This window comes from Tachysurus fulvidraco, chromosome 6 (assembly GCF_022655615.1).
Source record: "Tachysurus fulvidraco isolate hzauxx_2018 chromosome 6, HZAU_PFXX_2.0, whole genome shotgun sequence".
Classification (NCBI taxonomy): Eukaryota; Metazoa; Chordata; class Actinopteri; order Siluriformes; family Bagridae; genus Tachysurus; species Tachysurus fulvidraco.
In genome coordinates this window covers 14,673,531-14,700,609 of record NC_062523.1, presented here as the reverse complement: position 1 = coordinate 14,700,609, position 27,079 = coordinate 14,673,531, and the positions used below count along the sequence as shown (strand labels likewise).

The 27,079-nt window shown below is 35.0% G+C and overlaps 3 protein-coding genes across 8 annotated transcripts; all 3 read left to right on the top strand.

Moving 5' to 3' along the window:
* The first annotated feature begins 1,843 nt into the window (after positions 1-1,843).
* hoxd4a (homeobox D4a) lies at positions 1,844-10,523 on the top strand. Of its 3 annotated transcripts, none has more exons than XM_047815407.1 (3): positions 1,844-2,108; positions 7,955-8,527; positions 8,919-10,523. In XM_047815407.1, the coding sequence occupies exons 2-3, from the start codon at positions 8,062-8,064 to the stop codon at positions 9,206-9,208; spliced, it is 756 nt and encodes a 251-aa protein (XP_047671363.1). In that variant the 5' UTR covers positions 1,844-2,108; positions 7,955-8,061; the 3' UTR covers positions 9,209-10,523. The 3 variants fall into 3 exon arrangements, with proteins under 3 accessions (XP_047671363.1, XP_027020477.1, XP_047671364.1); XM_027164676.2 differs by lacking the exon at positions 1,844-2,108 and adding an exon at positions 4,581-4,713; XM_047815408.1 differs by lacking the exon at positions 1,844-2,108 and having other exon boundaries at positions 6,460-8,527; positions 8,919-9,015; positions 9,095-10,523.
* Positions 4,579-21,330, top strand: hoxd3a (homeobox D3a). The gene is made up of 4 exons (XM_047815406.1): positions 4,579-4,713; positions 16,444-16,506; positions 18,849-19,381; positions 19,660-21,330. Exons 3-4 carry the CDS (start codon positions 18,943-18,945, stop codon positions 20,406-20,408), a joined length of 1,188 nt encoding a protein of 395 aa, XP_047671362.1. The 5' UTR covers positions 4,579-4,713; positions 16,444-16,506; positions 18,849-18,942; the 3' UTR covers positions 20,409-21,330.
* A 706-nt stretch (positions 21,331-22,036) lies between these two features.
* On the top strand, positions 22,037-25,506 carry LOC113654486 (homeobox protein Hox-D1-like). Of its 4 annotated transcripts, none has more exons than XM_047814548.1 (2): positions 22,037-22,241; positions 24,890-25,506. In XM_047814548.1, the coding sequence occupies exons 1-2, from the start codon at positions 22,238-22,240 to the stop codon at positions 25,210-25,212; spliced, it is 327 nt and encodes a 108-aa protein (XP_047670504.1). In that variant the 5' UTR covers positions 22,037-22,237; the 3' UTR covers positions 25,213-25,506. The 4 variants fall into 4 exon arrangements, with proteins under 4 accessions (XP_047670504.1, XP_027020475.1, XP_047670503.1 ...); XM_027164674.2 differs by lacking the exon at positions 22,037-22,241 and adding an exon at positions 24,093-24,450; XM_047814547.1 differs by lacking the exon at positions 22,037-22,241 and adding an exon at positions 24,094-24,393.
* Positions 25,507-27,079: the final 1,573 nt, after the last annotated feature.

Here is a 27,079-nt window from a genome sequence, read left to right as displayed (position 1 = left end):
TGTGAATACTTGGGTGCAGGGTGCTGATTAAAACATTATTTTTGGAAGCATGCGCAGACCAATACAAACCACGTGCTTCGAAATTTAAATATTGAAATTTACGAAAAATAAAGCACAAAAAGGATTCGTCTAGTTATGAAATTATCCCATTAGTGTGTCAAGATATTTCCATAATAAACCAGAAGAAAAACTAAAATATAAAGGTATACATATAGAATGAACAATATTTTTTTGTGGTAATTAATTAAGAGTGAAATTATATCAAACAAGACAATAAGTCAGTTTTTCCCAGTATTGCGACCCCTAAACCCTACAAGGCTTTTACAACTATAGCATATTCTTTGTTTGTTTAAATTTTCTTCTTTTGCATTTTCTGTTGTAAAAGATTGACAGCCTTGCTAATAATGTTTTGTCAGAGTATTCAGTATGTAATTTTATACCATAAAATTTTGGAAATGAAAATTATCTTAAATAATTAATCATAAGGTTTATGAAATTGTAATTTGGCTGAATTGCTCCGGCAGCGGCCTCGGAAGCGCAAACACGCCGCGCACATTTGACTCGTTTACAGCATCTGTTCATAACAAATCGTGCCTAAAAGGTGATTCTTGTCTGCAGATTTCAGCACATCCGGCAATATGACATATTCTCCTGTGGGACAAGGTGTGGTGTGATGATTTTGAATTTTTTTTTTTGTTTTATATGGGAAAGCTGCAAGTTATCATACGAAATCTGGCAGAATTACGGGCCATGGCCAATGCCCTAAATTTTACGAGTCTATAAGTTTAAAAGGCAGAGGCCGGCCTGCTACAATAGTCCAACTGTAAATAGCGCGGTGGTAATACAGGCGCCTATATCAGCGCGCGTCTCTTTCTCAAACATTGAGACACGCAAGTTTGGTTGTCCTTAAATCCTCTCCTAACACCAGGGGCATCCAAATTGTTTTATTTTTGCTGTTTCCACACATGCCTATTTGAATAGGCCTGCAAGCACCAGAGCCATACATGTAAAGAAACCAAAGCCTACATTTTGTGTGATTAGTATTTTATAGAAGAAAGAGACATAACAGTGTTTGTTCTGTGCCCATGTGTTGGTTTCCTCTAGCAGGTCATTCCAGCTCCAGCGGCAAACTATAGGTTACCTAACAGAAGTAAGAGAAATTCTAAGACAATTCCATGCTAGTAGAGCCGTTCGGTCAGGAAAATATAATTAATCATTGAGAAATTTACTAGCAAAAACTACCCCACATACAAAATACTGCTTGAACAATAGACTGCGGCCATCGAGGCATATTCTGTTAATGCATAATCTTGTTTAATAGACATTTATTTTTTTATGCATAATAGAAACATTACGAAAATAAACAATACAGAATTGAACATCCTTCAACCGACAGTTATAGGTATTTAGCATATATATATATATATATATATATATATATATATATATATATATATATATATATATATATATATATATATAATTTTTAAAAATAGAAATAACAAAACTGTCGGGATATATATTTGTGTGCGTATGTGTGCGTGTGTGTGTGTGGGTGTGTGTGTGTGTGTGTGTGTGTGTGTGTGTGTGTGTGTGTGTGTGTGTGTGTGTGTGTGTGTGTGTGTGTGTGTGTGTGTGTGTGTGCGTGTGTGTACTGCTCACTAGGACGAATATGTTTCAGAGTTTCAATATAATTAACATAATTTGCAGTAGACATTTCTACCGCGCCATATGCACAAAAAAGAGAGGGTTTGCAACAGCCCCGAAGTCCTTTTTTGTTCGAAGACAATTTACAGCTTGGCAATAGAATTTTTTATGGGCCTGTATCGACTGTCATTGGATGCCACTGGTCATGTGCAAGAGGCAAGCGTCTTCATGGCCCCCTTTCCTGATTTTTCAAGCGATTTATTTTTTTACCGCATTCTGCAGCTAAAGCGCTGTAACCAACTACATTTTCTCTCCTCGCATGTTTGTTAGCCCATATTAGATAACAACGACAAAGAAAGATTCCATCGCTTTATAGCTCAAACGGTATCTGAACACAAATATGCCTCGGTACATCAGCAAACGACACAGAGAGGAAAAAATGGATTATCCGGATTCGTTTGGTAAGTTTATATCATATAATACAATTCTGGTATAATTAGTAATTCTACATTTAATTTTACTCAGAGCCTAGAAATATATATTACTCGTGAACCCTACACTAATACTATATCACTAATTGCTGACAGTTTACCTTTCTTTCGAAAACTAAACTCAATCAGAAATTATCAGGAGCTAAACTCAGTTACAAACAACACTTAGAATATCATTACTACTATCCATAATAGCATTTCGTAAAGAATAATTAAAGATTTGTGATCTTCATATTCAAACCAAAATTTCCTTCGTAATCCTATATAATTATTATCCCATATATTTATTGCTAGATCAGATTTAATTTGATTTGGGTCTTTAGAAACTTTAAACCCAAATTATTATTATTATTAAGACAATAAACCCAAATTATTATTATTATTATTATTATTATTATTATTATTATTATTATTATTATTATTATTATTATTATTATTATTAGTTGTTGCTGTTGTTATTGTTGGTTGTTGTTGTTGTTCTTGTTGTTGTTGTTGGTGGTGGTGGTACTAGTATTATGGTTGTTGTTGCTTATTTCCTTTTTGTTGATGTTTATTAAAAATATATATATTTAATGACAAGAATAAGAGTGTAAGTTAACATTTAATATGTTATATATTTAGATTATAATAAATCCTGATTACTTTTAATATGTCCACTTATCAGGTGATCGTTTGCTCATGTATATAAAATTAATAAGAAATATTTAATCGCCTATATTCCATTAAAATTAATTTGTAATATTGAAATTGGTTAATTGGAATATTATTTGGACTACAGGAAGTAAGTTGCTGTAGTTGTTTTTATATGTATTTCTTTCCGAAGAGATTTTTGAAGTCCTGTGGCCAGTTTAGTGCTGTTGAACAAAGACAGTATTTCACCATTGGCTGACAGACAGCTGCAAAACTATTTACAGCCCTACTGCAATGCGGCAAAAAAAGGAGATAAAGGCGCAGAATCAGAAGCGTACGAAATAGCACACAAGCGCCAATAACCAGCTCGTAATATTTTGTTATTTTTAACATATTGCTAAAAAAGTGAATGCGTAGATTCATTATTATACTGTTTTTATCATCGTGACTACATATCTAAAAAATAATATATAAAAGAAATCAGGTTCACAATTTTACTCTGATGGTCGTGAAACTAAAAAGAAGAAAATAAAACTGTAAAATATAGATTGCCATATATTATATTTATTTAGCGTGCAGAATAATAGCAACTGCATTGTTTGAAACACTTGTATTTCAGTCTGTGAATTTATGAATTTGTGAAAGGCTTTGTACTTTTCAGTGCTTTTATATTGGCCTTACGTCATGTATAAAGTAAAAAATACGCCACTTGCTCTAAAAAATTACCAACAGCACTATTGACCGACAGGCGGCACTGTTGTCTTACGCGACGATCTTTACACGCATTGTGTATTTGTATCACAGTGTCGAATTGTGGTTGGTTAATGCAAGCATGTGACCTGGCTGTAGGGCGTTTTTTCCCTGAGTGTGACATAAAAATTTTTCAAGAGTCTTGGAGCTAAAAAGCAAAATCTAAAAGCAAATTCAGGTGGTAGCATTAATCAGAAAATACACAGGGTTTATATAGTAGGTGAATAATTTCAAACCGTTTTATATCCTTAATAAGCATTCAGAGTATGCACAGAGTTTACCAATATTGCTAATTTTCTATTTCAATTTAATTATTATTTGGTATTTGCATATTAGCGAAAAAGGGATTACTTTTCACCTGTTAAAACTAAACTAAAAGTAATATCTATTCATCCACAAGGCAATAAAAATCAAAAAAATATATAAACACATTAATTAGAATGAGATTGTCTTAAAGTTTTGGGTTTTATGGGTTTTATTCTTTATATAAGCTTGATGAACTTTATCTCGCTTCATAAAATTAATTCTAAGATGTCAACATATATTTCTATGTTTGCTGCAGCATTTGTTAAGTCTAAACGTCGCCATTTGGAGAAAGAACATAAAGCTTAAAAGGTTCTCACGTTGACTGTCGTGAGATTCGCACCAGGGATGCGTTTTATTGCTTTATTGCCTTAAAATTGCAGTGTGAAAAAAACACTCACAAAAGTTCACATAACATGATTTTGAAACGGGCGTCATTTGCACTGGAGTGTATTGTTAATAAAATGAAGAAAAGAACTATCATTAAAATAATATTATCCACCAAGTGTAAATAATGTATACTTAAAAATTAAAAGAAAATAACGTTATTTATTTTCAAACATTTTAATACTTTCCCATTGGGGAAACACGAATGCTTTTATTTCCTCTTGCAATCTCCATTATTGAATAAGTGCAACTTTCAGGGTTATTTATGGCACCCGCGCGCTGTCATGAATGGCTGTGGGGAAGCACGTGATACCATTAAACTTTGTTTTATGGCCAGGGAGTTGACAAGCCAAAATATAATTCACATTGTGTATTAGAAAGGCCTTGCAGACGTTTAGAAAAGATCATAGTGTCGGTACGGGAGCTCGAGTAAGTGCTGAGTTAGATTTGAACATGGATATCGACGCTTCTCGGTGCGCCTTACGTGATCAGAGACTCCCTCATGGTAAGCGCGATTACAATAGTTGTCACTGAACTTGTGCGGGTTTGAATTGGCATAGCATTTAATTCGTTATCGTTTTATTTTCAACTCCACATGCTGTTTCTGTTGTGGCTTGTTTGTTTGAAAATCTATTTTGTTTACTGTTAAACGTAGATACTTACCGAGTGGCATATGCAATGACGGTGACGCCGTGATTGTGATTTAGTTGTCTGGATTTCTAGCTGCGTTATCATAGAAAGTGGGCCTCGAGTACAATGTCTACGTTTTAAAATGGTGAAGAATTAAAGTTAGGAATAAAAAAATGAGAGCGAAGAGGGAAGCTCAGTTTTACTTTCATTTCGCTACCAATGGATAGTGATATATATATATATATATATATATATATATATATATATATATATATATATATATATATATATATACGTATATATACGTATATATATATATAAATAACAACGTTATTTATTATTAACGTTATTTATTAACGTTATTTGTATATATATTGCTTTGTTAAATACAAACTAAAAGTATCGTGTTATTTGCGCCCAGAAATGGAATGATCATATTCTAAAAATTGTCATAGACTACTCATCACTGTGTTTAAAAAACATTAAAAGAATGTTGATTAAATATAATTTTGACACATCTAGTTGTTGTCTCGCACCGACATCCAAATGAAATAAATCGAAAAAGAAAACCAATCGTTCATATTAATCAAAATTTACAAGACTTTACTTAAAAATTTAATTTGCTCTCTAGCGCCCCCATCCAAACTATTCAACACGTAGAAACGCCTAAATATAATTTATTGTTATTATTCTATTAGTCTATAATAATAATAATAATAATAATAATAATAATAATAATACATTTATTATTTTTGTTTTTACATGTATTATTCCTTTTACAAAAAAGGTTAATATCTGTTCAGTTTTCATGATTTCTTTAATTAGATACTGTCTCCACCTGTTTTGGATTTGTAGTATTAAAAGAAAATTTATTCTTAGAGACTTAAATCATAAAGCACATAATATTTGTAAATTAAGTATTTAAATTATTATGTAATGTAGCCAAGATTTCACTTTTCATATTGAGAGATTTATAAGTTTTATTAACAATTCGTCTGTTTTTGAAAAGTAATCTTTAACGATTATACAGTAAAATACTAATTTGATATTATAGAACGACAGCAGAAATAGGAAAATATTACAATAGTAATTCTGTTACTATTCGGGCTCTGCAATGGTAATAAAAATTTCCAAACCTATTTTTAGCATTATGTAAAAATTAACATCCGAACCAAAATTCGTAGTACTAACCTAAATAATTCAAACATAATTGTGACTTCTGGTAAACGTTTAGACAGAGGTCACGACAAGCGTTGACTTTTCTGTCCTTTTGTTCATCAGTAACTCGGCTTTGACCCGCGCGACCAAGTCTCAGGGCAAGGTGAATCGCAGGTCAAGCTGTCTAACACATATTAAAATGCACAACACTTTTAAAATTAATTAGCTTTCATACACAAGTCAAGATTTGCTGTTATAAATTAATCACATCATAATATAACATTTAATGCAATCAATAATTTTATATTTGTAACACTTGCAACATAGTCTCTCTCTCTCTCTCTCTCTCTCTCTCTCTCTCTCTCTCTCTCTCTCTCTCTCTCTCTCTATCCATATATATACACACAGATGTGTGTGTGTGTGTGTGTGTGTGTGTGGTGTGTGTGTACAATTAGAATTAAAAACACTTTGGTTTTATATGGGGACCGTGCAGAATCCCTGGAATCAAAAACCTGTGATGTGAGTTGTAATTGATTCTAGTTGAGTTCTCGCCATTTATTTATTTGTTTATTTTTAACTTATCTTCGCCCACCCGCTGTCTGACGATACGTGAGACTCCCTAAATTACTGCCTAAATTACGGCATACGTGTTTTCATGTGTGAATAAACATTATAATTATCATTTTACAACCATATTACGCCATAATTATATCCATGACAAAGGATGACATAAAACTTTCGATTTCATTGGTTTTATTTTTTTATTTTTTATTATTAGAAACAAAAAGGAGTGGGGAAACTGTTTAAAGAATTATTCGAAAGAATTTATGGATAAGTTATCGATGAAGGTGGCCTTTCTTTTTGAAAGTGGGCTCTTTGCGTTAATGGTTTGGTCATAAGCTGAAATTGAATATATCTCGTCGTATATATCCCGTCGTCTATATATACCCTGTAGAACCGAATTTGTGTGAAAAAATCACGGTCACAGATTCGATTCTAGGGGAGTATATGGTCGATGCAAAAACTTCGAATAAACAACCTTTAACTTTGCGTTTCATATAGGCCATTACGCGTTTTAGGTTTTGCTGTATTTGGGCCTATTAAGTTATACGTACATTTGATGAGTAATAAGGTTGTCTATACATCATTAACACAATCAAAGTATTATCCATGGTGTTGTGTATATTGATATTGGGTTTGCTCTGTATTAAGCTTTGTGCAAGTGCTTTTGAAAAAAGTAAGTGAAACTAATACTTGGGACATTCACTCGGCTCCAATAAAAACACGTTAGCATTATTTCAATGTCCATTAAACTCAGAAACATAATGGCACACAAGTAAATATAATACACTAAGGTATTATATAGAGTGATGTACTTTACTCTGTCTTTAAGGGGTTATCCGAGCAAAGCTTTACATCATTTGCCCACCGTCCATTTGTGCTATTTGGTGTTTGATTATTGATTAGCACGCTGCATTGATGACTATCCACGGCGCTCCTTAGAAGCCCATGAAAGAGTGTGTGGGCCAGTGGGGCGATGAGACTCCTGTAACTTCTGAATGACCTCTTCATCACAAAGAAGGTCTCAGTCAATTGTCTACCGGCATTATTCGTCCTTTTTTGTAGCAGAGGTAGCATTGTCTCTTTTATTTGTTTACCAGTTTGAATCTCTGTATATAGTTTAATGTATATGGTTGAATGTTAATCCTAAAAAACTAAAGAAAAAAAACTATTATATTAATGTGCGAATTTATCTTTCATTTAAAATAATTTACAATTATGGATACTCAATATGGTGATAACGATCACTGAGCCTTGTTTATGAAAAAAGTGTAGGCTGTTAATTTCCACGTTCATTTTCATCTTTTGTGTGGAATAGACATGCTACACTATTAAATTGTATGTTCAATCAATCCTAATTGATGAAATTATGCAAAGTTTTTTAAATTTGCTGCTAGGTGTGTATGGCTTCATACCCGCTAATAGACTCCCTTCACCTCGATTGGCCAAATCCGGTCACATGGGTGGCTAACTTTATTCAGTTGACAGCAAGTAGGAGGGCTTTATGGAGGGAGGAAAAGACAACTCGAGAAAAATTAGTATTTTCTACCTTCAGAAATTAATGGCCATGAGTTCGTACATGGTAAACTCCAAGTATGTGGATCCCAAATTTCCTCCATGCGAGGAGTATTCGCAAAACAGTTATATACCTGATCAGGGCTCTGGATACTACAGTCCATCGCAGGACACTGATTTCCAGCATCCAGGGATCTACTCACGGTCAAACTACACGGAGCAACCCTACAGTTGTAACACTGTGCAGAGCTCAACACTACAGCCGCGGGGTCATGTGCAGGAGCAAGGCAGCAATCCCGGATCTTTTCCCACTCAAAGCGAGCAATGTTCTCCGATCCAAATATCCGCCCCGAGGACTTGTGACCAACAACAAAACACAAAGAATCAGAACGGGATACAGTCCAGGCAACCTGCAATAGTTTATCCCTGGATGAAGAAAGTCCATGTTAGTACGGGTAAGATTCATTCTTTTACTGTCTGTTTAGGGTCTTGTTGAATTCCTTTAGGCCCATATGAAACACAAAAAATATTCGGTGAAATATTTATGGGTTCCTCAGAAGGGGCCGCCAATTACACTAGTCATAAATTTTTATTGCTCAGGAAATAGGCCGCTGGCTCTATTGGCTGCCTCGGCGATAGTGAGATGCACAAGTGGGATATCGAATTATTTTTTCTTAAAAAATATGGAATCTGGCACCGAAAATATTCCATTGTTTATTGATATAATTATTTTGAATTTAAACGAAATTTTGGACAAGTTAATGCAAAGTGAAATGTACTTTATTGAAGGGTTGTTCTCATCTTTTGGTTTACTTGCTCACCCAAGTGTGTCTTTGTCTTTTCCAGTGAACCCAGATTTCACAGGAGCGGAACCCAAGCGATCGCGGACAGCCTACACGAGACAGCAGGTTTTAGAACTAGAAAAGGAATTTCATTTTAACAGGTATCTTACCAGACGACGTCGTATCGAAATAGCGCATACTCTTTGCCTCTCTGAGCGACAAATTAAAATCTGGTTTCAGAACCGAAGAATGAAATGGAAAAAAGATCACAAACTGCCAAACACGAAGGGAAGGTCAGCGTCGGCTGCAAAACACGTGCAGAAGGACAACCAGACAGATATTACAAGTTTATAAAAGAAATGGAAGCATCTTGCCCCAGAAGTACAAATGAACTGTGTATGATAGACAATGCTTCGTTTGTCTTTGCATGGTTTTATATCATGACATTCCGATCTTTAAGCTATTTAATGTGAAGCAGAAGCACACAACATTACCAAACGCAGTATGAATTGATGCGATGAAAAGATCCTAAATACAATTTTAAACATTGCATATCTGAAGTGGCAGACTACAGGAGGGCATCACATCATGATTCACGGGCTGACATGAGGTATATATGAAATATCAAAGGACTTCAATACCTGTTTGGAAGCAAGTGAGATTTAAAAAATATTCATTTTATTATTGTTATTATTATTATATTTTCCTTGTAAACACTGCTCTCCTAAATGCATTATGTCCTGTTCAATTCGATAAATACGTTTGTAAACAAAACAATGACCTTTTCGATAATGTCGATTGAAGCTAATAATTTATTTGACTATTTGATCATATTTAGTAAATAATTTATACCTGGCCTATAAAATATTATCATTTAATTACGGTGATGGTTAAGCAAAATATTGATATTTTCCCTAAAATTCCTAAGATAATTTAGAAACGAATATGGCTAACTAAACTATTCGTTTTCTTTATTGAATTCGTTTAAACAATATAAAGTCCGTAAAACATTAAAGATTCAATTTATATTTATTTTGAGTTAACAGAATAAACCATTCTTCGAAAATAACTCTAAAACAGGAAGCGCAACATTTGAAATCTATTTTACTTTGTTGACCATAGTATTGGATATCTTGACGGCTATAAATCTCACTTGACAGTTTTGTAAACAATGTACAATTAAAGCAGCTGTATATCTGTCTTCCAGATGTCATCAGAAATTCCTAAATAATAGTTCATTTATTGTTTCACGTACTTCTGGGTTTTAGCTAAACTTTTCACATCCCACTCTTCATTTCTTTATTTATTAAATGCCAGAATAAGAACACAGAGAGTTCTTGTTTTTAATTTCTATGTGAATTCAGTTGGTCGTTCCTTAAATATATTATGTTCAGTTAGAAAAAGTGCATTATTTTTTATTCTATATATTTCTGTATTTTATGCATATTTTCTACGAGCATATTTTCTAGTAAACGAATAATAGAGCTCAATAAAAGGTTTATCCTCAGACCACGAAATACCCAGTTGTAATAAGAAACAAAGTGTATAGTTCGCTGATTTGGATTCTTTAAAATTTTTATTTTGAGCAACAGAGATTGGCTTAGCTCTGCTCTGTAAATGTGAGTGGAGGTATTCACGTCGTGATTAAAGATTGACTGTTCTACTGTTATTGTGATGTCTTTGTCTTTTTGAACAAAACCGTGAGGCGCTCACACATTGCGAAGACGTCTTCTGCCTCAAGTCTTCACGTTGAGAGGTCTGAAAAGGTATTTTACACAGAAGTTCGACAAAAGCCTTTCGGGCAGGTTCATCCAGAGGACACGGTTTCTGTTGTCTTTAGACGCTTTTGAGCCGTGAGCGCTGACCTCTAAACCTCTGACCCGCGAGACAGGCCTTTCTCGTCCAGACACTTCTATGGACCAAATGACCAAAAATATATAATTTAAAATATATTCTATGGATCAAATGACTTTATATATATATATATATATATATATATATATATATATATATATATATATATATATATATATATATATATATATATATATATATAATTAGAATTTTTTTTTAATTATGGGTTTTGAACAGAACAGAGTAAGGATTCTAAATGTGAATATGTGCATCAAACATTGCAGATTACAGGTGATGACCGGGTCCAGGTCATCGCCTAACATGTCCGAATATTTAGCGCGTCTATATAGTTTATTATTTTAATGAATCTCCTATACTTTGCAGTACACTGGCACAAGCACACGCGCACATGCAAATCTATCTATCTATCTATCTATCTATCTATCTATCTATCTATCTATCTATCTATCTATCTATCTATCTATCTATCTATCTATGTCTGTGGTTGTGGTCTGTGGAGAGAGAGAGAGAGAGAGAGAGAGAGAGAGAGAGAGAGAGAGAGAGAGAGAGAGAGAGAGAGAGAGAGATCCAGACAAAAAAAAAAAAGCAAAGTGGCGAATGAATTTATGCATGGGTGTAAGCCGTGCCTATCATTCACGGTGAATAGCAATCACTTTAACCATAGGGCCAAACAAGTTTTTCGCTTGCTATAACCCTAGTTATAATCTCGCCGTAGAATACTCAGTACTTCAAAGTCTCTCTCTCTCTCTCTCTCTCTATATATATATATATATATATATATATATATATATATATATATATATATAGAGAGAGAGAGAGAGAGAGAGAGAGAGAGAGAGAGAGAATTCTTATACCCAACTATCGCTTTTTTGAACCTATCCCACGCGAGGTGAACATATCTTCTTCGAAACCATTTTCTATAAAAAATGCAAGTTGTTCTTCAAGACTACCAACTGCAGAAAGGCTACAAAAGGCTACAAAAACAAACCAAATCTTTCCTTAGCAGTGTTCGCATAGCGTTTAAACGCTGATCTATATGTCTTAATACAATAAATGGGAGTCATAGGCAGTATACCATTTGCACTGACACTGCCCCGACTACCAGCGCCGCTCCCTCAATGGTGTTCAAACGGCCATATTTGATTTCCAGCTGTTCGCAGAAAATGTCTTCTCCAAGCGAGACAGCCCTTTTATGATATATTAAACTGCGCTGTCGACATCCGAAGATAGAACTCGGTGACTATATGGTTCCGTTCTAAATCTTTTTTTTTTCTTTTCGATCACGTGACTGTCTAAATAATTAATGCAGCACGTCCCCTTAGAAACACGGCGTCGTCATTAATCGCAAGGACTCTATCAGACTTGAAAACTGAAGAGATCCAAGAAAATAATATCCAAACGCTTCGGTACCCTCGGCAACTATAACCAGCAATTTTGTACAGCATTACAACCAATGGAAGCTTGGTAGGTAAACATTTAATGTTATTTTATTATTAACAGAGTAAGGTGAACGTATCTGTCAGAATTATGACAAATAGCGCCCACTGATATATGATCGAAGCATCCTCGAGGACATACAGAAGTCAGAATAAAAGCATGGCAATGACTTTTTGCGTATAAATCGTTGTGATCACCTTCCGATTGAAACCTAGGTAGCAGACCACGACAGCTGATCAGTCGTTGTTCTGGATATTATATCCTATAACGGCCAGTGTCATGACAAATTTCAGTTACATTTATTGGGGACATTTCGGCACTGGTTCAGGCGTAGTGAAAAGGCCACTTCGTGATTTATAATCCATCGAAGATTCAGTTGTTCCCAGGTTTACCGGTGGCTATTTGTTGGGATGCATTGTTGTGTGTTTAGGATTGTAAATGGGATATAGTGCAATCACACGACACAGGACTTTGGGCTTTATGCGTTTATTGATAGTTTATCGATGCATGTATTCGTTATAGAATAGAAAATAACAAGATTATCCTTAAAAACAATACCTGTCTAAAAATTATTCTTCACGGAATAGTGACACTCTCTCTCTCTCTCTCTCTCTCTCTCTCTCTCTCATCATCTCTCTCTCTCTCTCTCTCTCTCTCACACACACACACACACACACACACACACACACACACACACACACATATATATATATATATATATATATATATATATATATATATATATATATATATATATATATATATATATATATGCACATTTTATTTTGTATTTACTATTTGTAAAGATAGTAAAGTATGGCAGTGGTTAGAAAGGGATGACGGAGATGTGTATTGCTGTAAATCATGGTCAGTAATTCCTGAAAGGGTGAGAGGCTGTTGGGGGCCGGCCGAGGACCGTAAATCTTTCACTTTTATTGCTCCATGAACATATGCTGCAAACGGAGACCGCTCGCATTCTCTCCTCAGGACAAACGTGTTCGGCCACGTTCCTATGTCGCTTCATCTTCATCCTTGATTTGACTAATCCACTCTAAAAATATTAAGATAACATGAAAATACAGAGACAACATAAAAAACCACAACAAATTTGAATCTCAATTTACACTTGCAGCTTATCTGAGCTATTATTATTGCTCAAAAAAAGTTTAAGATTATAAACCTTTTTTTCACAAGCATAACAATATAATAAAACAAGAAAAAATAATAAAGACTGTCTTCATATTATTATTATTATTATTATTATTATTATTATTATTATTATTATTATTATTATTATTATTATTATCAAATGCATGATATATTTATGGTGGTGTGAGAGAAACCGAACAGGGTTTGTAATGATTTTGATAAATCTCCCTGGCTGACGGGGTCATACATTGCTGTCACTGCTTGAGCCATAATCGTCAAACAATATTTCAAGCCTGCTTTAAAAACTATTATAAACACATTTAAAAAAGACAAATATATTTAAAAAATTCCACAGTATCATAGCTTACCCCAACATATAACATTTTTACTGAATATTACGCTGATATTGTGACATATATACAAATAAATAGATACTGTTTATAACAAATACTCAACTACTGTACTTTTAACTCAAACGTACTCTTTGTATATTCTTTGGTATTTTTGCTGATATGAATTTCTAATGTAAACACCACACGTGTATTAGAAGTGGCCAGCCATAACATAAGGAAGAAGTCAATACAAGAAAAAAAATTCAGAAAACATTCTTAAAACCATCTGTAACTGTACTGAGGATTTACATGAAACGTTAGCGATCTTGCTTTTAAGATGAGTTTGTGAGGTAGAGCTTGGTTGGTGTAGCACCCTCAATCAGGACAATCTACTATCCAGATCACGTGAACAAATATGCTCGTATTTTAAGGCAGCGCCTTTATTTGTCATGATAAAGCTTTCTGAAACGCCAATATCGCAATGTTGACTCGAGCGATGACCCAGCTTCTGTAAACGTTTATTTTTTTTCCGGTGGGAGGCTGACTGCCAACAATATTTCGTTTTTGGAATAAGGATACCTGCTTGGCTTTTTATTGGTAGTTGAGTGAGTGGCTTCCATTCTTTCGGGAATACTGTCTGCATCGGTATATGGAAATGTTTGGAAAAGCGCAAGATTGGGTTTAGGACTGTGCTGTGCACAGACAAAGGGTGAAGGATATATCCGAGGTGCTACAGGGATAGGTATTGAAACTTCGAAACGAGACTCTATGATGAATTGATTCCCAGGTAAGCAATTGCATGGCAAAACGCAACCTTTAAACATGGACTACCAGGCAAAAACTATGATTTATTCCATTCAGAGTAGATGATCTTTATTAAAGTCTCCGTATCTTTAAACTAAGCAAGTGCAATTTATGGAAATGTCTAGACGTAGTTTACAGTTTTGAGCATCCATGAGCACTTTCTAAAGGTTAGCTTGGACGGGTTTCTCATTCATACAACTGAAGGTGGATTTTATAGCTGATTTTGCGATCTACAAACTAAAACAAAGAGGGGACACTACTGCAACCTCTCCTTCAGGCTCAAAGCTTATAGGATCGTAAATCACTTTAATTTGTTGTCTTATACACACAATAATGTTAGACATGATATATTTGGTTTATATTATATGCATTGTTAAGCAGTAACGTTATCATATTCAAATCAATCCAGTTGTTATATTTCGGATTGTGGGGATTTTTTCGAGAATTCGATTAGAATAAAATATATCTCGAAGCATTTATATATACTTCAATCTGGTATATATATATATATATATATATATATATATATATATATATATATATATATATATATATATATATACATACCAGAATGAAGTAACTGCTGAATATACATATGCTATACATTTTTTCGTTATTGGACCGTACTTAGGCGCTTAACAACCTGAAAGCAATACAATTTAATATATGGAATATTTTTTATAGTCACTTTCTTATATATATATATATATATATATATATATATATATATATATATATATATATATATATATATATATATATATATATATATATATATATAAAGAGTCCTATAGTAAAATATATAGTAACCTTGCACACACACACACACACACACACACACACACACACACACACACACACACACACACACAAACAAATATATATATACTAAAATAAGGATATGGAAGAATGTTATCGAAGCCTGTAAAAAATTCGAACCATTGACTAATGTTTTAACGTATCTAGGTTCTTTGAAGTGTTTGGAATGGCGCGGTATGGTTCTCCTTTCTTGTAGGATGGCTACGCAATATCCATTAAAGCACAATATTAATTTTAGCAACATTTTCCGAAAAAAAACGAAAAAAAATAACATTTACTACAATCATAGACATAGCATCATAGAAATATTTAAGCTAGAGTTCATGGATGATTCTTTTAACAGGCTATTGTGCCATTATTTCTACCAAACTTACCGTAACAATGCGTGGGCGAAAACATTGTAGTCTGATAAAGGCAAACCATGTTAAGCACCAGCAGGATTATCCCAGTAAGCAAAACATTAAATTTGAAGCTCCAACAATGTCTACTACATTTTGAAGCAATTTACCGTATTTGTAATTGTAGCAGCTTCATACCAATAGCTTAGGTGAGAGTCCCTTATCTTTTTTGTTTCCGCCAATTCTTACTATTACGCTAAAGAGCAGCGCATCTAACTTGAAGTCAGAGATCTGGAGAAGTGTTTAAATATCTCATCTTCACGGGCTCTTTTGGTTTAAAAAAAAAACAGGAGCAAAAACTTGTGCGGTGTGGATTTCATTGTGACTTACTTGAGCACCTTCCGCTCGTTGTTCATTAATCAGTGAGTTATGGCTTGAGAAGCCAAAGGTCATGCAAAAGGCTTATGAGTGCTAAATATTTTGGCCAGCTACTCTTTGTGTAGAATCGCTTGTGTCAGTTTTTTTCAATCTGCGTTTTAACATGCATTACTGTTTCTTACACAGATAAATAAATAAATAAATAAATAAATAAATAAATAAACGGAAGATATATTTGTGTGTGTGTGTGTGTGTGTGTGTGTGTGTGTGTGTGTGTGTGTGTGTGTGTGTGTGTGCATATAAATTAATTTCCAATAACAGGAGAGTATGACATGTAGAAATAGTAACAGCAGTTTAAAGATGCATAGGCCCCTTTGGTAACAATATTTTTTATAGAGTCCTCGAAAGACAGAAGTAAAAGCACAGTAACAATTAATAAATTATTTTCATCATCCAGGTCGTGGTCCAAATAATGAGAAGTGCTTGAGGGAAAACAGAAGACAGTGGATTAAAGTCTACGGTAAGCACCTTGTTTCTTTAATTATAACAAACAAAAGGAAATATTATTTGAATTCATGATACATTTAAGTTTAGTGTAAAACTATGTATGACCCGAAAACGTGCTGCATTCATAACAGTGATTGACACATCAAATAAAAAATAAATTGATACATAGTCGCACTGTAAATAATCATGTCATGGCTTGATGTGAAATAGGATATATAAAACAAGCTACATATGCTTGCTACATATTCTATCTTAATATTACGAGTTACAGCACTAAGAGTAATTTTAAGATACGACATACACGACATACACCAAACGCATGTAATTTAAACGGCCTTCCCGCGTCTATTAAATTGATCTCATTTCAACAACAAAAAAATGCCCATGTACTGTATTATAATAACTAATATTTTAACCAGACATATCCCAAACGAGAGCAGAGTATACCCGCTTCCATGCAGTCATCAAGATTTCAAATCATCTATTCCTTTATCAGTCACGTATCCTCTTCCTTCAGTTGAAATATTACTTTATTTCAAGACCGACGTCTTACAATGTAGAGCTTGCAGACTGAAGTAGCTGTATTTATACTGAATGCCTGTTAGCGTGTACCAGCAGAGTAAGGCATTCTTTAACCCGGGCATCCTCCTACGCTTGGGTTTTTTACACTACAGACCGTCTTTAGCTCACTCGCATGTTCTACATAAAAGATATAGTTGACAAGCCATACTTTTTGTAGGGTTCTAAAGTGACAGGTGCATTTAAATGCGTGCTGTGAAACTGTAGGTCGTCTAATAATTTATGAAAAAGTTTTGATTAAGTTATGAGCCGTTCTGCATAAGGGATTAAAAAAGGGAATTTTAGGAAATTCTTGTATGCCTGAGTATACGCTACACAGGTCTGGAGCACTGCAAAGAGCTAAAGTGATCGGATTGCACCATTGCATTTACCACGTATTTGTGATGTGATTACCGTAGTTTGGTTGCCCTCCAACCCACTAACCACTACCACCACTTTCCACAACGGCATTCACTGCTAGAAAACAAAAGTCACATACTGCACCTTTCATTAATTATGAGAGCTACAAAAAAATTAAAAAAGTCGAATAGTAAATATTTTATTTGAGACAAGCCTATACAACAAAAAAAATAGCATTTGCTTAATGCAATGATATTAATGGTTTATAAATCGTGTAAAGATTAAAGAAAAAACACCCTACAGCTCGACATAACAACAACACTCATGAGCTTTTGAATAATTTCGGTGCTCTGACTTACAGCCCGGTTTAAAGTCATATAGAACAAGTTCATCTACAACGGTGCAGGCATATTGAAGGCATATATTTTGTCTTTTATATATTATTTTCTTTTAAACGTAAATAACAACTTGGATTTCCATCGCTCAGGACGGGCGATGAAGAGGTAAAGAAAGGGGATATTGTTCTGGCCAAAACTGCTGATTTCGCATGCCTTCTGTCGTCTTTACGTTTGACTCAGTAGGGAACTTTTAAAACAAGTTAAAGTTTAACTCTCTTGTTGCACTTTTGCATTGGTTTCTGAAAATGAAAGGACTGAAACGTTCGTCAGGAGAAAGAACATTTTACTACTTATTTCAATTGGTGATCAGGTGCATTACGGCAAGTTTACTCAATGTTTATCTCCAGTGTGGTGTGTGTGTGTGTGTGTGTGTGTGTGTGTGTGTGTGTGTGTGTGTGTGTGTGTGTGTGTGTGTGTGTGTGTGTGTGTGCATATAAATTAATTTCCAATAAAAGGAGAGTATGACATGTAGAAATAGTAACAGCAGTTTAACACACACACACACACACACACACACACACACACACACACACACACACACACACACACACACACACACACACACACACACACAAAATTAATCAGTTAAGTAGCCTTTGATAATGTATATGTCATGATTAAAATTAGTCTGATTTTGGATAGATAGATAAATGAATGAATGAATGAATGAATGAATGAATGAATGAATGAATGAATGAATGAATGAATGAACGAACGCAGCTTCATGAACAGTAGAGCAGAAAAAAAATTATAGCTTGAAGCTTGCAATGATTATAGTTACTGGCATTTGCTTTAGACCTAAAGCTGGAGTTGGAGTCTAACATTGGTCAAACTTGGGGATTTCTATATTTGACGGTTTCGTTTCATAGTGTAGTTAATTCAAAATGTAAATGTCGATTTATCATAATGTGTTAAACAAACAAACAAAACAAACAAACAAAACAAACAAATAAATACACCCACGCCCTCTATACTCAAATCAGAACCAATGTTTTAGCCTTTATTGATCTGATTCTTGAATTTTCTTCTTTTTTTGCAGATCAAAATTTAAAAATCTTGTGGGAAGTCCCAATTACATAACACAGGAGCCCATGCTATTATACAGACATACGTAGTAGTATAAAACCTTCAAAATGCAGAAAGCCACTTATTATGATAACTCTGGACTTTTTGGAAGCTACTCGTACTCAAAGTCAGACTCATATACGTATGGGCCCGCCCATCAGTCCTACCCCACCTCCAGCATAGAAAACGACTACCAGAGTCCCATCTGTTCAGTACAATCTACAACGGTCCGGCCACCGGTGCACAAAAACAGCGACATCAGTGGCAGCTGTATGCGGCCAAATGGCAGCCAAGGCAGCCAACCAGAGAGTGTTGTTGACCAACAACAAGCGCCTCCTTTAGCACCCACCTCACCCAACTCAAGCAGCACCACCACCCAGAAAAAAAAATCTCCCAACAACAATGGCTCCAACACTGCCACCTCCGTCATCACCAAGCAAATATTTCCATGGATGAAGGAGACGCGTCAAAATTCAAAGCAGAAAAGTACCAACTGCACAACTCCAGGTATAGCTTATGAGAACATCTGTGTGTGCATATGCAATGGTTATTTTGAGGTAGGGACTGGTCTAGTGCACTAATTATGATTTCTCTCTGATGGAGGCAGTAGAAAATATTTACTTGCAGAACGAAATAATAATACAATTGATTGTACGTCCCTCCTACCTATTAAAAGTATTAAAATCACTTCATATGATTAATGGAATTAATTAAGGTGTGAAAGCAGTTTGTCTGACGTCTTTTTCTATATTTAAAACAATGCATTTTAAAACTTTCCATTCCAGGAGAGACCTGCGATGAGAAAAGTCCACCAGGCCCGGCCTCAAAGCGGGTGCGCACTGCTTACACTAGCGCCCAGCTCGTGGAGCTTGAAAAAGAATTCCACTTCAATCGCTACTTATGCCGGCCACGAAGAGTCGAGATGGCCAATCTGCTCAATCTCACCGAGCGGCAAATAAAGATCTGGTTTCAAAACAGAAGAATGAAGTACAAAAAGGATCAGAAATCCAAGGGAATTATGCACTCTCCCTTAGGACACTCTCCGGACAGAAGCCCGCCGCTAAGTGGGCCCAATCACGTTGGATATTCTGGTCAGCTTCCAAATGTAAATAGCCTGAACTATGATGCGCCGTCTCCTCCATCCTTCGCTAAACCTCAGCAAAATATGTACGGCTTGGCTGCGTATACGGCGCCGTTGGGTGGCTGTATACCGCAGCAAAAAAGGTACCCGGGTGCAGAGTATGAGCACCACGGCATGCAAGGGAACGGAAGTTTTGCCAATGCTAATTTGCAAGGCAGTCCTGTGTATGTTGGGGGAAATTTTGTTGATTCGATGCCAGCTTCGGGCCCTATGTTCAACCTTGGTCACCTTCCTCATCCTTCATCCGCCAGCGTGGACTACAGTTGTGCTGCTCAGATTCCGGGCAACCACCATCATGGACCGTGTGACCCTCACCCCACATATACAGACCTCAGCTCTCACCACGCTTCTCAGGGAAGGTTGCAGGAAGCGCCGAAACTTACGCATTTGTAAGGATTTCACGTGCGTGTGCCCAAGCGAAGTGTCGCTTTTTATTACCTCATGAGTTAAAAGTAATTTATATAACTACACTTCGAGAGAGACACAATGTATTACTCCTGTATTATTATTGATAGTACTATTACTGCTATGACTGTAACAATTTTTAAGCTGTGGTCTATATCTCTTGACTGTTGAAGCTGCGAGAGAGTGTTTGTTGTCAGTCATTCAGATCTTGAAAAAGGAGAGCGTAATATGAAGGAAGTTTCATATCTTATTACTTGAAGGTAAGTTCTGTAGATTTTACAATAATAGGCTCCCATCTTTATAGGGATGGAATTTGTAGAAACAAAAATCATTGCCATTGTTAAGTCGTATATTAGTAATTGGTAACTATGAATCAGTTCACACTAAAAGTGACATTATTTATTAATTTCACCTCAGATTGTATGGCAGACATTTATCACTATTGTGTATTTATTATTTATGACTTTTGTAACACATTATTATTATTATTATTATTATTATTATTATTATTATTATTATTATTATTATTATTATTATTATTATTATTTATCTTTTCACGTGGACTATTTATATGGATTAAAATACAAGTTATGCAAACTAATTGGGAAGACTGCGTGCGGCATTACCAGTTATGTTTTTGTTTTGTTTTGTTTTGTTTTGTTTGTTTGTTTGTTTGTTTGTTTGTTTTGCTGCAGTAAATCGAAAACGGACAGATTTCTGTTTTGTTTTTCCCCCAAAATAATATCTGGCGCATTTTTTTATTGTTACATTTTTGTCCTAATCACCTATAACAAATTTATTTTGTGAGTGAAAAGTCCACACGCAAATTGACGAAACCATATGGAAATGTTATATTTTATTGTGTTATAGATTTTGTAAATAAAGTGCTTAAGCTGAATGAGTGAAATCATATTTGTGCGATCATATATTTATTCTCTTAATGACATAATACGCCGGACACACAAAACTGTATGTCTAATGGACCTAATATTTATATTACTTCATACCCTACCAGGATATCTTATAACGTATAAGACCAAGACGCCATTTTGAAAGGATATCGACAGTAAACAAAGAAGGCAGGATCACAGTCTTGCGCATCCCAGCGCGCATTTATTCACAAATAATATCATTGGCTAAATAGCGTATGAATATAGAAATAAGCATTTGTGCGAATAGCCTACCATTTACGATTACATCCGCGGGTGTGTGTGTGTGTGTAAGTATATATATATATATATATATATATATATATATATATATATATATATATATATATATATATATATATATATATATATATATATAATACTTGGATACTGCAGAATACGAATACAATTTTTGTAAATTCTCAATATAAAATCAAACATCTAATCACAGTTTTTAAGCTACTCAACTAAGTTATATCTCTTAAATATCAAAATATCATCCAGCAAGTACGTCTGTAATCATATGTAATTAAATCTAAGCTAAATAACACTGGGAATAGAAGCATTTCTACACATTGCTAGTTTTATAGTCATTGCAGTCCTTCTCTGACTGAATTGCTCTCTCACTCGCCTCCCCCCTAGCGAGGTATTTCAAAGCTCATTAATCAAAAACTCGCCGCTTTCAGCCTCGCCGCTGATTCCACCTCCTTATGAACAAAGCTTTTGCATTCCCAACTCTAGAAACACATTTCAAACTGCGAGAGGCCAAACTTTGTCCCGAGAAAAGGAGTGTGACAGCATGCTTGCGGTGCAATCAGGGCACGGATAAGAGAATACTGGAGATGCTACATAGAATGGAGATGAGACGCTCACTGGTTTGCTCTGCAGATGGGTAGGTACACCCTATTTATAATTCATAAAGACTGTGGAGGATACATATTTAAAATATATAACCAAATATTTATAGGAAATATCTGGATATTAGTGACCACTCAATAACCTAGGCTTTCACAAAGGCGCTCAGCAGGAATGTTACAGAAAATTATTTTGTCTGAATTTGTCCATTTCTCACAAGTTTTCGTTTCCCACGGCCCTACGGTTTTGGTCGATGCACAATGGCAGCCATTTTCGTACATCATTGTAATGAATTGCTTGTTCTAAATTGCCTCTTCTAGCTCTGGCTAAGAAAATTTCCCTGCCAGCCTTTTGACATCGGAACTGATCACAGTGAGTTGTGACAGACAGGTATTTCAAACAGCCAGGAAAAAAATACTGTAAAACAATTCAAGTGTAAATTCTGTAGGGAATCGGATCTATTTTATAGATAGGCCAGAGGGCAAAAATGATGATGGTGCTCCAAAAACTCGTCCGAGCTTCCATCTGAAACAACAACAATGGATTATTATCGTGAGCCTTGAATTCAAATAAGAATGAGGCTGTTATAACTAAACATGGATTTAAGAAAATTAAAGAAGTTAGTTTGCTATGCCTTGTCTAACTTGTTCAGTTTCATTTATTTTAGTTTTGTTTACAATGTTTTAAGTTCTCAGGGCTCAAATTAAGTAATAAAAAGTAAAAATATATAAAAACTAGAAAAGGAATGAACGTAGTTTGCTGTCATTTTACAGCCACAGTCATTTATGTCCTCTTAAACCGGCCATATACACAGACTTAGACATAGACATATATCTAATATTGTTAGGAAACTAAGTTCAAAATGAGGTGGAGTTAAGTAAGCGTCTTGGGCAATTACCTGAAACTGTTAGTGTACACTCCTTCGATTAAAAACACTGATGCATTTTGCATGCCATTTTCGTACCAAGTTAAAACTAGGGTTCCTACCTTAAATAGCCTAAAGTCAGCTCTCTATTTAGGTACATTATTATCATGCACGACAGGCTACAATGACGTATGCTATCATCTAAAGAAATGGCAATGTGCTAAAACGCTAAATGTTAAATAATGTTTAATAATTTAATAATTTAAACAGGCTTTATGAAGCTCTTTTAATATTTGTATACTTTGTAAAGCTATACGTTAATGCATTTATCGACTCAAAATATTAAAATTGTAACTTTACTAATAAAGGGTGCACTTTTTGGAAGTCCCAAAATATATTGATAAAAAGTCAGGTGTATATATATATAATATATATATATTGATCTTTGTTTGTCTCAAATGTTCACAATTCACAGTCGGAACTGATGATCTGCCTCAACTCACATCCAAACAACTAATCGGAGTGTCTTTTCACTGTGCATATCATCTGTAATTTATATCCAGATTGTATTGTAAAGTGTAACGTCATTCAGTGAGGTTACAGAAAAACAGCGCGAGACCTAATAGCTTACTACAGCTGGCCATTTAACACCATTCACAGGTAATAAGCTATTGTAATGCCAGGATTAAGATCAAGTAAAAATGATGCATTAGTCTCTGCAATGTGGCCTAAACTGACATGTTGGAAGAAACAAAGAAGAATACCTCTATTCACAATTTAAGGAAATCATTAACCTATATATAAATAGTTTATGTGTAACAGTGGAAATGGTGAAAATTAGTTTAATCTCACTAGTCTGATTAATGAGCACCAGGCATGAAAGTATATGAAGAAACTGCAGAGATTGATAAAGAATATTCGATAATCAGATTGATCTGTTTAAAATCTAATTAATCTGTGCGTGGCACATTTTTAGTTTGTGAGATTAGTTATGTAAGTAAAATATTCATTTTATGAAGGCTGTAGATCAACAGGCTAAATCGTACAGTTTAGAACCAGTGCAGAAGGCAGAATAGATGTCTGTGGTTCAATTGGCTAGGATGGCGAAACCACGCCCCTCGTATTGGTGGGAATTATTTACATGTTGAGCCTCAAAATACAGTAAGACATGAAGACAAGCGGTGGTGGCTATCACACACCATTTGAACTGACCACCTAAGAATTGTAATGTCCTTATATTCAGACTCAGGCGGACGTATGACTCTCAGATGTAAATTCTGTGAGGTGGAGCAGCAGGGAGAGACCCAGGGGAGACTAGCGACAGGTATCGTGGACGATACTATTCACATACCTTTACCATCGGATGTGCAATATAGCTCCGGTGAGTTTGAGGTGCCTCGGCCAAATGTCTTACTTAGTAATGATAGATCCTGTGGATCCAACGCTGAAGCTGAGGATTTCATCCTACATGCTCAGTTTATGAGCTCTGTATACCCGAAAAGCAGGTCGTGCTGCCTTAAGGATTATTATCCACACAGTACTGATGAAGAACATGCGTGCATGCAGATGGGGAAAAGTTTACACGCGTGCGATAGTTATCAAAGTTTTCCTCAAACTCATGGGAGATGTTTAATAAAACTTCGGTCAGAGGACACGGGGGGTGGAGATAACGGATTCGACTGGATGAAAACAAAAAGAAACAATTCAAAAAGTAAGTTTTAGTCGTAGTACTAGACGAGCGTGGTTTATCTAACAACATACTGCATATAATGTTTCTACTATTTCCTGCACATGTCGTTTACGGTGTAATATGATTACAGGATTCTCGCTTGCTTGCGGCCTGAATACCGCAACAGCTCGCACCATCTTCACTACCAGACAGGTGACAGAACTGGAGAAGGAGTTTCACTTCAATAAGTACATCGGCAGGCACAGAAGAGCCGAGATGGCGAGCGCGCTGCATCTAAGCGATTTGCAAGTAAAAATCTGGTTCCAGAATAGAAGAATGAAGCAGAAGAAGCGGGAGAAGGAGGAGGCCCTTATCCGAATTACTCGCACTACGGAACTGCACTCTTCCTCCACAGGCTCCCAGCCTACTCACTTTCACAGCCACTCCTGCTATCATAACAGTGCCTCTACATAGCCTGTATGTGCCAAATGACCAATGGTGTTCAGCAGATTGTTTGCACTATTTCTAACTAAACCGATAAATAATTCTACATTTTAATTTGTATTGATAAACTCTCAAAAGCAAGGCCTTATACCTAATTGGCCATACAATTAATAGAATTTAGATTTCAGTGCCTTTAAAGCCTAATATTTTACCTGTAATGTATTTTTAAATGTACTTTTTATTATGTAAATGTCCTCATCACTAAAAAAGATAGTGTCTTGTCTCTGTTTAGATTATTAACATGCAATATATCATTCGATGCAATTTGAACTAACACTATTGTCATAATAAATAAACTATACTTCTTCTAATGATATAACAGTCCTCTTCATATGTATGTCCATTAGATTAGGGCTGTCTAAATCACAGAGTTTCAGTGGAGGACCTTTAGTTTCCATTTTTTTCTATGCAAAAATGAGACCGGGAAATATAGTTAAAGAGAAATCCCCCAGAAAACAATTAGTAGTAAATGTTCTTTATTAATATACAAATAGATACTTGTCAAATATGCTCAAACATATCAAGCAAATGTGCAAATCAGCCAGTGATCCTTACACAATGGTTTTGTAATATAAAAACACAATTTAAATAGTCTTCATATTATCAATAAGGCAATCAATTGTAAATTGGGTAGGTGCATTTGTACATTTTAAACAACATATTTAAAAACTTTGGTTTAAGCAAGTAAATTTTGGTTTATGTTAAATTGGTCTTACATTTGCTCTGGTATTGTAACCTACAATTTCAATGCTCATGTCATGAGAAATTTTTCACAATACTGAATCTGACATTCCTATCATTTTGCTTCAACATACAAAACACCTTTGGAATGTATTCAGCTTGGCAGTAGTTTATGATTTATACATATCATTAGAAGATTTAACCTAGCAAACATTATGTGGTTGCTCATTCCTTTTTCTGAGGCTGCTGCACCATCCCTCTCTTTCCACCTTCTTCAAACTGACAGACAAACTGATCACACAGGAAAGCTGCCATCAATTACTGCAGCAACGTCTATACCACTCCACACACACAAATACCTCACACGCATCCCTCTGTCTCACTCCTATCCATATGGACATCTTTTAAAGCATTTCCCAGAGAAATTATGACGGAATAAAACACATCTTCATTCATCTTCACCACGGAATGAAAGACATGTAGTCTCTTTGGGTTTTACAGCACATCATCATATTAGCCCTCCCTCATACAGGCAAATGGATTATTCTGGAGAATGAACTTGGCTTTACTATAAATTACAACTATAGATTCTGAGAAGAAGCTTATTTTGTTTAAAATAAGCGCTAATATAATTAGGGTTTTAATTTATGTAAAATCAAAAGTGTGCCTAACAGTAACAGGGTTTAGAATTTAATCTGTCCACAGGATAAAGAATGATTCCCTGTGCTTTTCATTTGTAATCCCAGACACATTATTCCAGTAAAGTAGGCTATGACCATTAAATATGAAAAATGGCTAGCTGACAGCTCAGCCCCTGAGTTTGGGTTTAAAAGTTAACCGTCCCCTTACAAGCACGAGCTTAAAATGAGTAATTAAGCAACTTATCATATGCCAGCGACATGTTAAGCACGTGAGGGAAGTCCTGTATAAATGCTCATCTGACAATATCTTTATCATGGCCATAGGCTTGGCCAGGTAACTGCAAGCTCTATAAACATATTTGACCTCCAATCACTCTTAAATACAAACACAACAAAAAATTAAAGATTAGTTAAAGATTAAAGATTTAGTTTTCTTTTCATAGTTTTAAAAGATCTGAAGGTGTTGCTTTTAAAATTATCCTTGTGAACAGAGTTTAGACTTTAGTTTATGTGTG

Excerpts from the sequence above, each read along its gene's own strand:
- hoxd4a (XM_047815407.1), top strand. The coding sequence starts at position 8,062 with ATGGAGGGAGGAAAAGACAACTCGAGAAAAATTAGTATTTTCTACCTT. Across the intron at positions 8,528-8,918 it reads GAAAGTCCATGTTAGTACGG|TGAACCCAGATTTCACAGGA; the intron begins GTAAGATTCATT and ends TGTCTTTTCCAG.
- hoxd3a (XM_047815406.1), top strand. The coding sequence starts at position 18,943 with ATGCAGAAAGCCACTTATTATGATAACTCTGGACTTTTTGGAAGCTAC. Across the intron at positions 19,382-19,659 it reads TACCAACTGCACAACTCCAG|GAGAGACCTGCGATGAGAAA; the intron begins GTATAGCTTATG and ends TTTCCATTCCAG.
- LOC113654486 (XM_027164672.2), top strand. The coding sequence starts at position 24,297 with ATGTCCTTATATTCAGACTCAGGCGGACGTATGACTCTCAGATGTAAA. Across the intron at positions 24,781-24,889 it reads AAAAAGAAACAATTCAAAAA|GATTCTCGCTTGCTTGCGGC; the intron begins GTAAGTTTTAGT and ends ATATGATTACAG.